Source organism: Cryptotermes secundus, unplaced genomic scaffold, assembly GCF_002891405.2.
Source record: "Cryptotermes secundus unplaced genomic scaffold, Csec_1.0 scaffold1894, whole genome shotgun sequence".
In the NCBI taxonomy this organism is placed as follows: domain Eukaryota; kingdom Metazoa; phylum Arthropoda; class Insecta; order Blattodea; family Kalotermitidae; genus Cryptotermes; species Cryptotermes secundus.
The window spans coordinates 915973-934431 of record NW_019718027.1 but is presented as its reverse complement, the minus strand read 5'-3'; the positions used below and the strand labels follow the sequence as shown (position 1 = coordinate 934431).

At 36.6% G+C, this 18459-nt stretch overlaps 1 protein-coding gene across 1 annotated transcript in view; it reads left to right on the top strand.

Moving 5' to 3' along the window:
- The first annotated feature begins 652 nt into the window (after positions 1–652).
- The window catches only part of LOC111862256 (transient receptor potential-gamma protein), a 34222-nt gene continuing 16415 nt past the window's right edge, over positions 653–18459 (top strand). Inside the window, exons 1-12 of the mRNA XM_023847533.2 lie at positions 653–1078; positions 3976–4103; positions 5598–5719; positions 7287–7512; positions 8166–8305; positions 9922–10123; positions 11233–11403; positions 12905–13139; positions 14138–14281; positions 16118–16260; positions 16558–16664; positions 17404–17537. Coding sequence (XP_023703301.1) covers positions 1054–1078; positions 3976–4103; positions 5598–5719; positions 7287–7512; positions 8166–8305; positions 9922–10123; positions 11233–11403; positions 12905–13139; positions 14138–14281; positions 16118–16260; positions 16558–16664; positions 17404–17537 — 1777 coding nt within the window. The 5' untranslated portion in view covers positions 653–1053. The remainder of the gene's footprint in view (positions 1079–3975; positions 4104–5597; positions 5720–7286; positions 7513–8165; positions 8306–9921; positions 10124–11232; positions 11404–12904; positions 13140–14137; positions 14282–16117; positions 16261–16557; positions 16665–17403; positions 17538–18459) is intronic.

Here is an 18459-nt window from a genome sequence, read left to right as displayed (position 1 = left end):
AGATTTTTGTGGGTGATGGAAAACATTGGCACCAAATCTCATGTTCTAGCGGTTGTGTCTGTTAATATTCAAGAGGTCTGTAGTGTGATTCTTAACCGGAAACTGAACGATCTTGAAGTAGGTTTCTTATTATTTTCTTCTGCCCCTTTAGGCAAATACAGGGATGTAACTGTAATATAAGCCACCGAACATAGCAGTATAACGATTATTGATCCATCTTTCCATTTGGGAGGCACTCGGTTCGAATATCGGCCGAGGTACCAACTCTTCTGAGATATTTCGTAGCCATTGCTTAAAATATTTCGTTATCTCTGACTTTCAGCTCTTAATTCGTCTTTTAAAGCCATCACGAAACTTCTTAGTGAATGCAGTTGATAAAATTATATTAAATAAAAGAGGATATTATTATAAAGGCTGGATAACGCAGTCATTATAGGTACAGGCTGGATGGCCAGGATTCGGTTTCCAGAAACAGCAAGAGCGTTTCTTTTCTCCACAGCTTCCAGAAGCGTCTTGCAGACTACCCAGCCTCATCCAATGGGTACCTGGACCGCCTTTCCCGGGGATAAAGCAGCTGGGCCGCTGACCACTCACCTCATCATAAATGATGGAGCTAGACCTCCATTCCCCCATACGTCTTCATTGCATAGTGCTTAATTAAGCATAGGGACACGTTTACCTGTTTATTATCAAAAGAGGCCACGACGCTGCATAATCGTGCAGATTTCAGCAGATCACGGAATAGCAACAAAAACGATGTCATGATGAACCCATAAATAGGCACTGTTCTTTAGCGTAGAGAAAGCGAGGCAACTGATGGGTTCCGAATATTATGCCGAATTTTCAGCTTGCACTGTACACGCAGAATGGAGACACAACTCTGTATGAAACGAAGACTGTACTGAACGGCGAAGCGACCTGTGAAATTAGTAAAATGTTTTATAATTAAGATATCACTTCTAGGTACCTGTGACCAACCACGCCTGCAGATTATTGCCAGAGGTCACATTAGTACTGCCTCTGCAACGTGCAACGTGGTAGCGTCTGTACATCATGAACAGGAACCAGCATATTGCAAGTTTGTATTCATACACACCACTCTAAAAGAAATTAAACAAAACTATATTTATAAAAGCCGGTCACGGTAGCCGAGCGGTCTAAGGCATGCACTGTCTTCGCTCGCTCGGAAGCCGGGATCGTGGGTTCGAATCCCACTTAGGGCATGGATGTTTGTGTGCGTTTTCTGTGTTTGTCTACCGGTAGAGGCCTTGCGACGGGCTGATCACCCGCCCAAGGAGTCCTACCGTATGTGTAAGATCTAGAAAAACCGAAGTGAACGGAGTTCATGGAGGTAGGCCTAGGCCCACTGGGGCTGTAGTGCCAAGGAAAAAAAGTATTTATAAAATGTTCCTTATCTGTGCCATTATACAAGATTAGGAATTCGAGGTAAAAGGATTTGTGGCACAGGGTTTGATGTCGATTATTTGAAAATTAATGCACTTTTTTTTCCATTCTTGTGCTAATTATTTTTGTTGTTTAACTGTAATAATAAGTAAATTCATATTCAACAATGGTATGTGTGTCTACATCACACCAAAAGGAAAGCTGCTAATACAGTTTCACAATGCCGGTGTCACAGAAGTAAGAAACTGAAAACATTTCTTTTCAGTGTATACTTTAATACGTATTATATGTTGTTGTTTTATCTTATTTTGTTTTGTGTTGTTTCTGCTGCTGTTGCTGGTGTTGTTGGGCATTATTTATAACCAACTTTTAAAAAGATTATATTACATGTTTTTCGCTTTTAGGAGCTGTTAGTATCACAGTTCCAGTTACAAATATTAGGGACCGTAATACGTTCCGTACTACGTTTTCGCGTAATAAAGTTGCTGTTCTCTGCCCCCTAGCCGAAAGTTAAATACATCAGTACATTTCTTTAACATCAATCTCACACCAGGGATCTCTTAGTATTATGTGCGATATCCTATCACTAACAAACTCTACCCTTTTGACTGCTGATATGATTCTCTTGAGTATAAAAAACGTATACCTAATTGATTATTCTCATTCCCTTTCCATAGGAAAACGTGTGTTCGCATGCTAGTTCGCTGCCACCTTCCCATCTGACCTCCTGTACTCCCGCTAAACCGAACTTATATTTTGATATTACTTTCACTTCTGTCATGAGTGAATCTGTCCTATACAGACTTCTTACATTCCATTCCATTTTTCTTAGTTTAGGTCGGTTTATCCAAAGAATCAGTCCAAGTCCGAAGTCCTTTCTGACATTTCGTAAGAGGCTTATTTTTACAATGAGGAGATATTAGCTCCAATTCCAACCCCCTATCTGGAATACCACCCTTTGTCGGATGTCCGCGACTGCTTATTGAATATATTCGCAGCTACCCTCCACATCTGGAGGGCTTCTCCTCCATCCGCAACCTGAGGACGCGCCATGCCGTGGTGACAAGAGACCCACGTAAAGCAAGTGTCACGTAACTTCGAACAAGGCCAAGAGTAACCTTGAATGCCCAGAAGAAAAATTTCAGACAATGGGGCGGGTTCGAGGGTGTGAGAATTGACAGGCGGCCAGTTGTTTATAAGGCACCCTCGAAGCAGGTTATACTTACGGTTTTTCTATCATCTGTTTATAAACGTCAGTTTCCTTGTGCGCTAAATTATACATATTTTTCTTTGCATGACGAGTGACAGTATATTTGTATTATTGTAATATGTTATTCGAAAAGAGAATAGGGTAGTTTCAATGAAACACGAGGGGGTGGTGAAAGTGGAGGAGCGAGTGTTAAGAACCTCCTCCCACCACAAGCTATGCGCGGGATTTGACTAGGAATGCGGGGCCTTGTTCGAAGTTACGTGACACTGACGATAACATGCGATGTCATGCTTTCTATGATATAAAATTTAATTTTTCTGTCTAATTTATGCTTCAGAGAATTAATGTGCCTTATATTACACGATAATTTGAATGTGGAGAGAGCTATTCGAGTTTGCTTTATAATTTGAAACTGAATAATACTGTGTAATGATTATTTGGAAGACATCGTTAAATTATGCGAAAAATATGTTAATTAGCATTCTTAACCATGTCCAGACTCCCTGAATACTTTCACATATGTTACGTGTATTTGACACCAGCCTTGTTAAATGTGTTTGAAATCTCATCAAAAACCTGTCATAAAATATGTGTTATTGAACAAAAGCTCAATAGGAAAGAGCTCCTCCTCAAGGAGGATGAGGTGGGCAGGTCATGTAGCACGAATGGGGGAGACGAGGAATGCATATAGGATATTGGTGGAAAAGCCAGAAGGAAAGAGACCACAGGGAAGACCAAGGTGTAAGTGGGTGGACAATATTAGTATGGATCTTAGAGAGATAGCATGGGATGGTATGGATTGGATAGATCTGGCTCAGGATAGGGACCAGTGGAGGGCCCTTGTGAACACAGTAATGAACCTTCGGGTTCCATAAAATGCTGGGAAATTCTTGAGTAGCTGCAGAATTGGTGGCTCCTCCAGAAGGCCTCAGCTCCATGAATAAGTAAGTAAGTAAGTAAGTGCCTTTATAGTATCATGACCAGTTGCTTATGCCACTTTTGCTTCCACAATATTTTGACTTCCTCTACTCACTGACCAATTCTTGTTGTAATAATGAAGTCATAATTACCTTTGTTTATGTATATATGGATGGTATTTCTCCAAACGAATTCCAGTTCAGTAAATTATTTAATTTCATTGAGTTAGGATAGTTAGCTTAATTTTCATCTGATATGTGTTGGAGCTGGTTACCGCAGCCTATGAATTGTGTGAAAATTTTTATAGAGATTATGTAATGTTAAGAGGAATTTACTTGCTTGGCCACTTCTGATATATTCTCATATCTCCTTATTCAGATATTTTTTATTTCTAAAAAAACATTGTGTTTCTTGTTGTAAAGACTGTATATGTAAATGCACAGATGGAGAAGGAAATGTATCTGCAAACCAGAGTGCTTTTAATGCTCAGCCTGGTAGTCACCATTCTCTACATATGTCTACCACATCTTTGAATGCGGGTGCAGAATTGCAAGGAGAAGAGAGAATTCAGGTGAGTTTTGCTGACAGTGAGGAACGTTTATGTTCATGGTACACAACACAATAATCTTGATTATACTTACTGAATGTAAGACCAGGTCAGAATCAAATTTATGTACAGTGGAGATTTATGTTTCTTAACTAATGGCAAAGGTATCTAGAATATGGAGTTGACCATTTGTCTCTATTTAGTGCCAAGGTTAAGACTATATATATCCACTTACCACCATGTTTTTTGTTTCTCTTCCACAGTACAGTTCTTTGACACAGTTATGGCTTTTCTTCAGGTTCAAAATGATTTCACAATTATTATTTTAATTACACAGTTTAAATTTACTTCACTAGTAGATTACCATAACATAAACTTTATGGATTGCATCCTGTTGTGTGAATAGAATCTATGAATATGATCATCAACACAACAATAAATGAAAGAGATTGTTTTCCATCAGACAAACGTGTATTTATGCATAGATTTTATGCCACTGGTTTCGACCTATATATATAACACAACTTGATTTACAGTTTATATATGAATGCCAATGAAGACATATATATAGCTCAAAGCATGTAGCATAAAATCTATTCATACACAAATAAATACATGTTCATCTTTATTTGAAAATGAACTCTTTCATTTATTGTTGTGTTGGCAGTAATATTCATAGATTACCATCACATGTTGTTCGCACTTCCACAGTAAGCATCAGGATGTTTCTTTATCAAAAGTAAATTATGAATTTGATATCTTAAACTAAAAGTGACATGAAATATAATAGTTAGGTCAGGGCCAAAGACACTGGTTTTAATTCCCTGTGGGAGCATAGTGATTTATTTCTCCATTTCATTTCATTTATTCACATTTTCATTATTATCACATTTGGGTTGGGAAGTCCTCACCCCAAAGTTAAAGTAGTAGACACCAAAGTTTTGTCACTCACGTCTATCTGGTGCATAAATAATATATGGAGCTTTATTTTTACACCCCTTATATCCCTTCTTGTCATGAGAGCAAACTTGAATGAAATCGATATGCTTTTAAAAATTCTGACTAATATCTACTCAGAATCCTATGAAGCTCATTATCAGCATATCACTTTCTACTCACGTCCTTTCTGTACAGGCATGCATCCTATTCTAATTTATGGAACTGATAATTTAAATGTTTCTACGTGATCTAGAATATGCACTACAGAGACATCTTCATGGTAAATTTACTACAGTTATGAGTAATTGTAATATTTATAATTGCAGAGCTGGGATGGCACAGATGGTATAACAGCTAGGCTATGGGTTGGAATTGCAGTCCTGTTTCTGGCAAGGACGATTTCTGTCTTCTCCATCAAGTCTAGAGGAGATTTGGGGCCCATCCATCTTCCTGTTCCTTGGGAACTGTTGGATCTTTCCTTGGGAATAAAGAGGGTGCATCATTAAACTGACAACTCACCTCCATCTAGTGTCAAGGTTAAGAACGCATGCAACTGTAGGAATGTGTTTATCTTTTCAGGGTCAGAATGCCAATAACACTCAGAAAGCATTCCTTAGGAAGCGTGTGAGGACTCAGCTCTCCATAGATGAAAGAAATTTTCTTCTGGCTGTACAGAGAGGTGATATTAGGGCTACAAAACGGTATGTAACAAAGCATGGTAATAACATAGCTATAAACCAATGAGGCCACATGCTGAATTTGTAATGCAGATAGTTTGACATATTCTCAAAGTACTGCTGATGGTACCATCCTAGTGACAGTAAGCATCTTGCTCAATGTTGCATACATATTTTCTTCCCATTAAGCAGTCTCTGAATTCAAATAAGAGTATGTTAGACAAGCTCAGATATTCTGGATATTTTAAATTCATATAAATTTTAGGATAACAGAACCACTTCCTCCTTTATAATCCTTCTATATTCATCATCAGTAATCATTCTGTTATCCAACAGTCTCTATCTCCATAAGTCTGAAAACAGAATATGGGATGTGAGATAACATACTCATAAATAAATAAATAGTTGGTTTATAATTTCTTTATTAAAACCATCACAGCACAACAATATTAAGGTCAGTGCCTAGTTTGGCTCTGCTAAAAGCCATCATCAGGCAAATACGCGTACATGGGCAACATATGTATATACAACCACTGAACTGCAGTACTAATAAAATTGGATACAATAATATTAACTATATTCAAATACTTGGCATAAAAATACAATAAATTAGATTATATAAAACAAAAGTTATAATATAAAACAAGAATAAAATTCTTCCAGTGATGTTTTACATCATCGAGTCAGTCATTGGTTTTTGTGGTTTTGTTGTGTTCCCACAAACAAATTGGAGTATTCTATATTTTGTATATATATAATAAATTGTTTTCAAGGCTCATGATGTAGATATAGTAATATTAATGTTAATTATTTAGTCGGTGCCTCATCTTACAAAGTATTGTCCATTTTGTAGGGAATGTAAACAATGACTGATTTGGTGATGTATGAGTGGCACAGCAGGATACATGAAATGAAAAAAAAAATAGTTGATTCACTGCCTGGCTACTTCTTATGTTTAGTCATGGTTTTGAAGTTACACCAGATTTTCCTACATGCATTCAATCATTTACCCAAATTATATAACACAACGTTTTGAGCCTTGGCCATGTTTCTGCGTCTTCTTATAGCACTTCATGATTTTCCTCACTCTGCCCATATTAATTCCAGGAAAGAACTTTCAGATAATCCAACGACTTCCAACTCTCTTCCATTCATAATAATATTATTGTTTCATTTGACTATAAATTCTCTGCATCTGATACAGTGTTGTTAATAACCTCAGATCCAAATATCCATCACATTTGCTAAGGGTAACTATTAAAAGTATGTAAGTTCTTGTCTTGTTGTTAGAGCACTACAAGAACAGTGTTTGAATGGGAATGCAATGAAATGTAACATTATTAATATTTTAAAGATTACTGCATTTACTTTCCTACAAAGACTGAGGAGCCCATAATTAGCCAGGACTGGCTAAGAATCAAGCCACATCCCTCCTGAATACAAGCTGAACACTTCAGTACTAAACTGTACCTACTGAATTTTTAGCAAAAATGTGAGATGTCAAAATTTCACATTGGAAGAAGAGGCTAGATTTTGTACATTTCAATTCTGAAAATTCTTTAATTTATATCTGAGCACTGGTTTCTTTCAGGCTTATTGATTCAGGTTCTGTGGACAAGGACTGTATAGATCCAATGGGACGAACTGCTCTTGTACTTGCAATTATTAATGAGGACCTGCCAATGGTGACATTACTCATATCGTTAGGTGTACAGGCGCAGGATGCCCTGCTGCATGCAATTTCAGAGGAGTTTGTGGAAGCAGTGGAACTACTTCTTGACCATGAAGCTGCAGTAACAGCAGAAGGACAACAATATGTAAGAGCTTCCCACTGTTTTGAACTCTTTATACAAACAGCATAAAATGAATAACTCTTCGGGGGTTGTGTCTAGTAGTAAGTATATCATATCTGAAATTAGTGGATGGATGTAGAAGAACTGTGGTACTGGGGAACTACACTAAAGTTGACGGGTTAACATAATATTGATGTGTATTTGTTTAATATAAGCCCTACTTTACAAGAATTGCAAACTGGATTTTATCCATACCGTTTGTTTCATGCATTGCTCTAAAACTCGGCTTATCACATTAAGGGAAGAATATAGACTGAGGATTATTAAGAACAGGATGTTGAGGAGATTATTTTTAATTCAAGAGGGCAGTAGTAAGAGGTGGCTGGAGTAAATTTCATAATGGAGACTTCATAAATTGTATTCCTTATCAAATGTTATTGGAATGGATGTTGATGGAAGATGAGATGGTCAGGGCATATAACATGCATGGGGCATAGAGAAATTGACTTAAAGTTCACTTTAAATTTGCCCTGGACCACCAAAAAATTATGTCCTAGTTCTTCAGTCATAGAACTATGTACTGAACATTTCCACACTACCAACAGGTACAGAAATTCTTTTTTCATTTTAAAAATGTCGAGATTGCACATATTATTTTCAGTTACGTGTGTTCATAGAGTTGGGAGTCCTTGCCATCAGAGAGTCGCAGTTTCAGTTGTGACATTACTCCATTGATCCTAGCAGCACATCTGGATCACTTTGAAATTATCAGAATGCTGTTAGAGAGGGGTGCCACCCTTCCTGTGCCACATGTCAGGTACTGAGCACCTGATAACAGTCAAATCTTGGGAGAATTTACTGTACTGTCATGGAATTTATATTATACTTCTTTCTAGGTACATTCAGAGTCCAATAAAGAATCAAAGTCTTCTCTAAATGAGTGTGACCATTATGTCAATGATCATGTTCAGTATGGTAATTAAAACTGCAACTCTTTCTGTTGTGTTCTGTGCTCTGTGTTGGATTGGTTTTATTACCTAACATAATGGAAGTCTCGTTTAATTTTCATTGATTTAGCATTTTCTCTTGTTAAATGTTTAATTTAAAGGATCCCAAATCAGTAATCTTTCTGTTAAATTTTCTACATTTAAGATTTTCTTTGGTTTAGTGTTTAAATCCACTGCTCCCCCAAAGCAACCTCAAATATGAGTTTCATTGTAGTATAGCTAGAGAGAAGTTTGACTAGATTATTGATGCTGTAATTAGATTAAATGACACCATATGGTTTTGTTTTGCTGAAAGTAATTAATTTGGTTAAGTAACATACAGCTTTGGCTTTTGGGAATAAGCTGAATTGACTTAGGTTTAGCTTTCAAAAATTTTGGAAAATATTTCAGTTGCTGTTTCCAGGATTAATGTCTTTGGGAATTAGGGAAAGCCCTTATACAGTTCTCACAAGTCAAAGTCAAAGATATTTCTTTTGAATGAAAGTTACTGTCTGGTCTATGTGGGGCACCCTCTCTGATGAGAGGTCGGGTCTGTCATTTGTCAGTCAGTCTGTATTAATATGTCCACTGTCTGTATTTACATAAATTTACAATACACACTTATTTCTTACTTTTATGTACAATATATACAAGGCCTCTGTCAGTCCAGGCTGAGTACAGCAGATTACGCCCTATTTCCAGTATTATTCGCTACCACGGCAGTCTAGTCACTTGAACGGTCGTATGTCTGACCGCCGCCAAGTTTAAGCCTCTTTACAATATTATATTTAAGCATCCTGTTGCAATCTATAAATGCCTGATTTATGAGTTGTGGATTGTCTCTCCTTGGTGGGTTTGAAGTGAAATACCATTTTGTTAAATAGTTTCTATATTGTGTGAATGCCTTTTCCTTAAGTAGCCTCAAAGTGTGCCCAGTAGTGCCTTGAATGTATGGTCCACATGTTATATGATCTCTCTTCATAATACCTTTGTTGGCGGATCTCGCTTTTCTTGATATGTTAATGCTCTGGAGGGATCAGCAATTGGCTCTGGGAATGGATTCGAAACTCTGTAGTTCAGACGCCTAATTAGACTTGTCAGCAGACAGACCTGCAGGCAGCATCACACCACCTGGTAGCTCATGTTAAATCAGTCATAACCACCTTGAAAGCAAAGTCATGACAATGTGATGATGACAACAACAGCAGCAACCACAATGATTAAAACAACAGGATGACAACAGTGATGATAATGACAGTAACAGCAACAATAATAATGAAATATCAGTCTCTTCTAATGACTTCTTGTGTATATTCAGACAATAACTTTGCAAGGTACAATATGAAAATAAATAGAAGTTAAATCTTAGTAATTATTTGAAGCAGTGAAGAAACTGATTATGTGTAAAACTGAATACAGGATATGACTTTGTTTTCTAAACTTTAAGGTGTGGCTGTTGTGAGTGTATAACTTCATGTACAAGAGACAGTGTGCACCATTCACGCTCAAGGATGAATGCTTACCGTGCTCTGGCAAGTCCATCGCTCATATGTTTGACAGCTAAAGACCCGATTCTATCAGCCTTTCAATTGTCTTGGGAGCTTAGGAGACTGAGTTTTGAAGAGCATGAGTTCAGAAGTGAGTATCAGGTAAGTAATAATGGTTCTCAGAATAATCACCTTGTGAGATTAGAAGATGTCACAGCAGTAACATTGAACATTATTACCTTTTTCTGGAATTAGGGTCATGTAGTGTGGTAGACTGTTGTTAATTTTTCAGAGGAATGTACTGACTCAATCTTTAGAATACCCTGAATATATATCACACTATATGGGACCAAATCCCAACAAGACCATGATCATCCTATCCATTTTTTGTTAATTTATGTTATATTTTAGCCACATGTTTAATTGGGCCATCATTTTAAATTATAAAGTATTCAATCTGTAATGCAACAAAGTCAGTCCTTTCTTAAAAGACACTAAAATATATTTAATTAACTAAAAAGTGTTTGTTAATATTTTAAAATGTCATTAACTATGTACATTCGTTGTTCTTGCTACATGTTTCAATTTAATAGTTTGTCAGCAGATGCTTGTTTCTCACTCTGGAGGTCCAGGTTTAATTCCAGGCTAGTTTATGTGAGATTTGAACTGGAACAAGTGACACTAATACAGAATGAAAGGAAGAACAGAAATATCTCAGCACTCAAGACATTCTTGTCCCTTGCAAGTTGAATGCTAAGACAAATAAATTTCCAGTGTAGAAGGTTGTTCAATTCAGGGGGGGAAATGATGGTGAGGTGTAATGGCCTGGTTTGCTAACCTGTGGTGAACCTGCCTGTTTCCATCTTCAAAGTGAAGTTTTCAGACAACACCTGATACCAAAATCATTAGCTCCAACCCACAAGACAGTGGAAGTAGACTACTGTTTAGTCAGTTTGCCTTGATGATGGAGGCAGACAAGGTCCCAAATTGTCAGGAACCAAAAATACCATATCACCATATCATTTACTAAAAAGAGGAAAAAAATTAGCTGCAAACTGTGATGAAAACCTGAAGACTGATAAAGGAAATCATATTTGAAAATAGATTAAGTTTCAAACAGAGAGCAAGCACTACTGATTCTTCAATTAGGGAATGACTCACAGTAATTTTAAGGTTGCTGTTGTTGCTGTATCATACTATGCAGTTGTCGCATCCAGTTATTGTATTCGTTATCTTGACTTTAAGATGATATATTCAGAAATCTGTTGTAGGATTTGAAGAAGAAATGCAAGGTCTTCGCTACAGCTTTGCTCGACCACACCCGGAGCTCACATGAACTAGAAATAATTCTTAATCATGATCCACTGGAGCCAGTGATACATAGTGAAGGACGCATGCACCTTAGACGCCTCAGGCTGGCTGTGAGATTTCATCAGAAGGAGGTCAGAATGTCTGGCATATTAACTCATTGAAGTAAATACAAAATGAAAGTAGCAGAAGAGAAACTTCATATATTGAAATGATTTACATAAAGAATGTATATGTATAAATTTACATAAACATAAAGTAAAAAACGCTTATCATAGAAGCAGTCAGAATTGCTTGGAAATATATAGTTCCTTATGCTTCTATTTTTGTTCCAATATATAGATATGGGTAGCATGAAGCATAAATGTATGCAGAATTTCTGTTTAAAACTTCAAGGGAAGAAACCAATTGGGAAACCTAAGCAGAGATGGATATGAAGGTGTAGACTGGATTGAAATGGCTCAGGATAGGATCCTTATTTATGTATGGTAATGAACTTTCTGGTTTCATACAAGCATGGACTTTTATGACCAATGAGTAATTTTCAATTTTTCAAGAATGACCCTATATCATGCTGTTCATTGGAATAAAGAGAATAAAACACATCAGCAATTATCTAACTCCATGGAGCAAGGTCATTCTTGGGGAAACAAACCGTTGCTCAGCCACTCAGGAAAGTCCCAACATTTTATGGAACTCGAAGGTTCATTATCATACCCAAAAGAATGCAACATTGGTCTCTACCCTGACTGAACACGACTGCTTATTTAATATATTCACAGCTACTTCATACCTCTAGACCATCACCATCATATGCAACCTGAGTCTGCACCCAGGGACCCAATTAACACGGAAAACCTGGGAATATTTTGCATATGAAGCAAAGGAACTAAATCACTAATAAATAAGCATAGTAAGAAATAAGTGTTAACAAGGATATGAGATCAGCACATTATCTAATTGCACCGATTTGGAAACAAAAATAACATTTTATTTATACAATAACTGAAGCTTATAAACTAATATGCTATATATTTGCAATTTGCAATGCAAAAAGTGAATTTCTTTCTTCACTAATTCGTTTTATGCTCAGCATGATGATGGAAGCTTTAATTCTCATATCTTGTGGCGCCTCATTAGCCTGTTTCTGTATCTTGTTATCATTCTTTCATATGGGAAAAGGCTTTCCTTGTGGAACCTCCCCCCCCACTTTGTGGAATGCTGGGATTCCACAGAAAACGTTTCAGAAACACTTAAAAACGTAATCAAGAAATTGTTTTATTAGCATATTAAAAAGTTCAAACAGAGATAATTATGAAATACACAGCAATGCTTACAAATAAAGAAATATCCAAATTATGTTTAATACAGTGTTTACACTCCCAGTCCCTGACTAACACAATAGATGCATTCCTGAAAAACTGGTAAGGTCAAGTTATGATAGTCAGACATGAATTTCTCATAAGAAATAATGTAATGTTACAGAAAGTCATGGTAGACCAGAAAGCAAGTCATGTTATTCAAAAATGACCTAACTTTAAAAATGGTGTTGAACTTGATTCATGTTGGTAGAACATGTCTTACTCAGGGATTTGGTATATTATATTATTAATCTCTCCCACATTTGTCTTGTAGTTTGTGACACACCCAAATGTTCAGCAACTTCTGGCATCAATCTGGTATGAGGGTCTGCCAGGGTTCCGACGCAAGAACGTGTTTTTACAATTTTTTGAAACAGTACGCATTGCTGTTTCATTCCCATTCTTGTCACTAATGTACATTATGGCTCCCACAAGTTCATATGGGCAGACACTGAAGAAGCCATTCATCAAATTTATTTGTCATTCAGCATCTTATTTAACCTTTCTTGGTAAGCTGTTGAACTACATATTGTAGCATCCCTACATTATGGACATTTGGGTTACCAAATTTTGTCTGTTATAAAACTTGACCATAAAATTCAGGGTATGAGAAAATGATTATTTGTTAAGAAATTTGGACTGATTGCACATATGGGTCAGTAACATGGTAGAATATGTTCCTGGAAATTGGCTAACCTTTACATGTTCATTTATGATATAGGGGATGACTGGTAGTGTGTTTGCTTTTACCAAGTTTATCTTGATTTTGCAGTGTATTTCCCTAATTCAAGATGTTTTATTTTTGTATATATACAATTATTTCTGACAGATAAAAATGTACTCTTAATGAAACTCTTGATTAAAAAAATGTAGTAATACTTCTCCACTTGTAACAAGGGAGTCAGTGAAGAAATAGGATTTGCATTATAGAATTTAATGATATAGACAATTTTGGAAACTTATCACTTCCATAATGTGGGGACTGTATTTGTACTTAACAAAGAGAGATTTTTTCCTTTAGTGAGTCTTAACTTAAAAATGTTATACAAGTAATGAAATCCTGTATTTTTCCAGTTTGTTCAGCGCAGGATTAAGATTATTGGAAGCCTTTGGAAAATGTTACAGAGCCTTCTCCTTGCACTTAATTAGTATTCTTGTCATTGCAAACTGAATTAGGATATTATGCAATACTCTGTGTTATAATTTTACTGGTTACCTTTTTTTTATCTCTTTACAGATTAGTGAAAGTAAACAATCTTCCTCGCTGTTTATTTTTAATGGATAATTTTTCATAATATCTGCTTTAAAGAGAACTGATACTATTTTGCAAAGAAACAAAATATTTCCTTTCATCAATGCAGATATAGATTTTAGGCAGATCATTTCTGATTAATATTACATTACACACGACTTGAGATATACTTATTTTCCAAGAGATAAATATTACTTCCTTGTCACTGGTTTGTGTGCTACATTTAAACATGTTTGCTTCATGATATGATTGCAGCCATACTCATTTGGGCATCACAGAAGAAAGGTGATGAGGAATCGAAGCAAAACAATAATGAACCTATAAATTATGTAACTAAAACAGCATCCCAGAGGGCTCGACCAAGTGTTCCAGAATATCTCATCATTGCCTGGCTATGTGGTAATATACACAAGCTTTTGTTACCAGTACTAAATCTTAAAGACTGTTGATTTTCTTTTATTTATGTCTAAAAGTAAACACACAAACCCCCTCTGAACATTGCCGTTCAATGGTAACAATTCTGATTTTTATTTGAGAAAGCTTGGTTTTGAATCTTGGCTCAGAGACCTGCTATCCTGACAGGTGTCTCATGGTAATGCTTGCTACCATTCAGTCCAGAACCTTTTGTCTTCTCGTCTGCTGTCCAAAAACATAAAAATCAGAATGTACAAAACTATAATTTTGCCTGTGGTTCTGTATGGGTGTGAAACTTGGTCTCTGACATTAAGGGAGGAACATAGACTGATGGTGTTTGAGAACAGGGTGTTGAGGAGAATATTTGGACCAAGGAGAGATGAAGTGACAGAAAGTTGGAGAAAACTGTATAATGAGGAGCTTCATAACTTGTACTCTTCTCCAAGTATAATTAGAATGATCAAGTTAAGGAGGATGAGGTGGACAGGGCATGTAGCACGAATGGGGGAGATGAGGAATGTGTATAGGATCTTGGTGGGAAAGCCAGAAGGAAAGAGACCACTGGGAAGACCAAAGTGTAGGTGGGTGGACAATATTAAAACGGTTCTTAGAGAGATAGGATGGGATGGTATGGACTGGATTGATCTGGCTCAGGATAGGGACCAGTAGAGGACTCTTGTGAACATGGTAATGAACCTTTGAATTCCATAAAATGCTGGGAAATTCTTGAATAGCTAAAGAATTGACGGCTCCTCCAGAAGGGCTCAGCTCTATGAGTAAGTAAGTAAGTGCTTAATTAATCCCAAGGACAACTTCACCTCTACCTTTATCTTTTACTTTACGGCACATAACACTGAGTATAGGTCACATTATGGTATATATGTGTGGCATTACAGACGTTTCCTAATGGCAGCACCACTGTCTAATGGTTTTCACAGGTAAACGCCTCCTAAGTGCAGCATTAGGATCTACTCTGTGTAGTATGTAGGCAGCACTGTGTGGTCTCACACATTGCTGGTCTATGGACTCAGAAATGGTGCAAGTTTCAAACAAGCAGGTATAAGAACAGTTACCAGGTTCTATGTGTTGTTAGAAGAAAACATTATACAGCTTTCATGAGGAAGTCTTGAGAACCCACGCCCTGTCATACAAACCTTACATGGTGGGTAAATGCCATTAATACTTAGTGGGAACACAGCAGATTCCTCCTGTAGTCTGTGAACAACAGCCACTTATGTTACGCATGTGAAGAATTTGCATGTTCGGCTTTGAACATCGTTTCCATTCTATGGATGGATGAAATTCTCCAGTCTCTTCATTCATTCCATAGTCTTGCCTTTTCAATTTCCTATCAGCTCGCTTCTCTTTTCTTTATGCCTTACAGTTCCTGGCCAAATCACCTTATTCCAGTTCATCATATATGCCTCTTTCCTTCATACATTAACTTCAGTGCCCTTATTGTCACCCTTGTCTTATCCATTTTTTTTCCATGGCCACAGCATTATAATTCTTTCTTTTTAAACTCTGTTAGCAAATTTTGATTAATTGTATCTCCTCAATAAATTTAATTTATAATATTTTATTGTGTGTGTGTGTGTGTGTGTGCGTGCGCGCGTGCATGCGTGGGGTTGTTTGTTTATGTGCATGTATAAGTTCTTCACATAGTATTCTCACACGGTAATTGTGACGTATGTCTTGCATCCTTACCAAACACCTAAGAATTGGAATATATTCCAAATTGAAATACAGCTGTTCACTATTCATAACTGTATTGAAGATGTGGATGTTGTACCTCAGTATTTAGAGGGTCTTGGTGTTTAGGAATGATCAAGTTGGAGGTCAGAAGAATATTGGGTGAAGAGAACTTAAAGGAGTATGTCAAGGACATGTGGAAGGTAATGGATTTGGGAACAACTTGCCTGTACGTGATTGTCATCATTCTTCGACTTCTTGCGTACTTTGAGGTTAGTAGTTAGATGCTTGATGCATGTCACAGTGAAGCTTTACTTTTCTTTATTGTCTCAAAAATTGAATATAGGAGTCATGCATACTGCATCAATAGCTTCTATAATAAATAAATTCACTTTTCTTTAAACTCACTGTTTGAATCTAACGATAATTTTTGGTTTTTGGTAATCAAATATTCAGTTTATCATAGTATTAATGCACAGGGAACTTGTCACTGTACCTCTAGAATAAATTTCTTATCATGTATGGAAATAATACCCAAATACCATACACCACTGGACTTCTTCTGACAGGTGGTGATTGTGAGAATACCTTCAAATAAGAGGACACAGTGCTGGGACCCTGCAGTGGATGCCATGGTTCTCTCAGAATGTCTCTTGGCTGTAGCTAACATATTCAGGTAACATAATCATTACTCATCCTTCAGATAAGATATACATTTCTATAAAAATTTATCTGGCAAAGTAAATGTAACAAAGATCTAAGAAGTTGGAAATCAACTAATCTAAAGTGCTGTCCGGCTTCAACACAATTCCGCCTTCATCAAGCATGTTTCAGATTGGTACTCAACTGTAAAACAATCTCTGAACAGAATGTGGAAAAAGAAAGAACAGTTATTTAATGTAAAATAGTATGTGTGAATATTTATCACTTTCTGTTCATATAATTTTGTTCTTTGTCATGTTTCTTGCAATATATGTTATCAAGATCATTCCTGTCTCACAAATGGGAAAGAATTGCCCCTGACTGTTAATAAAATATATAATGTATATAAAATACTTTAGTGAAAAGAAAGCGAGAGAAGAAACAAAGACAGAAAGGAAGAGAAATTGGATGAGAGGAAGAAGGGAGGGAAGAATATAAGAAGGAAATAACAGATGAACAAAACTGAAAATCTGTACTCCCTTATAGTGTAATGGATATATGAAGCATGAATTTCCTGCGTGAGATTTGGATCATATGTATACTAGATGAGCACTGTGCAATATGTTTTGTGCAGATATAAATATGTACGTTAAATGGAAAGCTGCCTAAAAAAATAGGTCTCCTGATGTTCCACTAAAAACCTAGAATTTACACACACAGATCTAACATTGTTATTTCCAATGTATATTGATGAATATTATCTTTGATTACAGCTGTCTGCGAATGATATACATCTTCTCTGTCAGTCAGTATCTAGGACCAATGCAGGTGTCCTTGAGCCGGATGGTAACTGACATGGTCAGGTTCTTCCTGCTGTTTATGCTTGTACTGTTTGCTTTCTCGTGTGGTGAGTTTACCTGTTTACATACCACAGGACAACAAATATTAGTCTGTGCTCTACAGCCTCTGTTTCAGTTGTTGAAGTAATTACATTAATCTTTCTATTTTGTGGGTGAATTAAAGAACAATTTTGGAATCCATGAGCAATGTGTGACTCTCATAATCAGCATGTATGTAGGCAGCCTATGCATATTTTTGTATATGTCAAGCATCTATGAAAGTCAGGCCTTTAGAAACGTTTTAAAAGTACTGTGTAAAATAAGCAATTGAGATATCCTGTTTGTCTTTATGTCTGTATTTTTTAACTGCAAAACCGTTTCAGATGAAGTTCAGTATGAGAAGTCAACACTGAAAAGGCCACTGTTGCATTTCATCTATCAGAATAAGATATGTCTTCCAGTTTGACCCATTCAGAACCATAGTGGACATACACACTATAAAGTGCACCTTATAAAATATGTCACTCATCTACTGAAGTCTTCCATTCAACCATCATGACAGGAAAAGATTAATGTACCTTTATATAGATTTGAGAGCTACTCCCATAGTCTTGATTATATCGTTTGCTTCTCAGAGCAAAAACCTTTGTCAAGAAAATTTCAGTATAACATATTTCAAGAGGGGAGCCTGATGGTCTCAGACTGACATTGGACTACTTCAGATAGTTTTGAGTACCACACCCAGTCAGGTCTGTGTACAGCTTCTTCTGCTCACAGATCTAAACCTTCACCTCATCCAAAAATAAATCTTTGGGAATGTGAAGAATACTATGTCCCCCCCTCCCCCTTCAGAATCCACTTTGAGCTGTAGGTCCACTCTGATGATCCATCATTCTCATACATACATACATACATACATACATATTTATTTCGTTCCAGAGATCTACAATTGGCAGTGCTGCCTTGAGATATAGAACATGTCAATAAAAA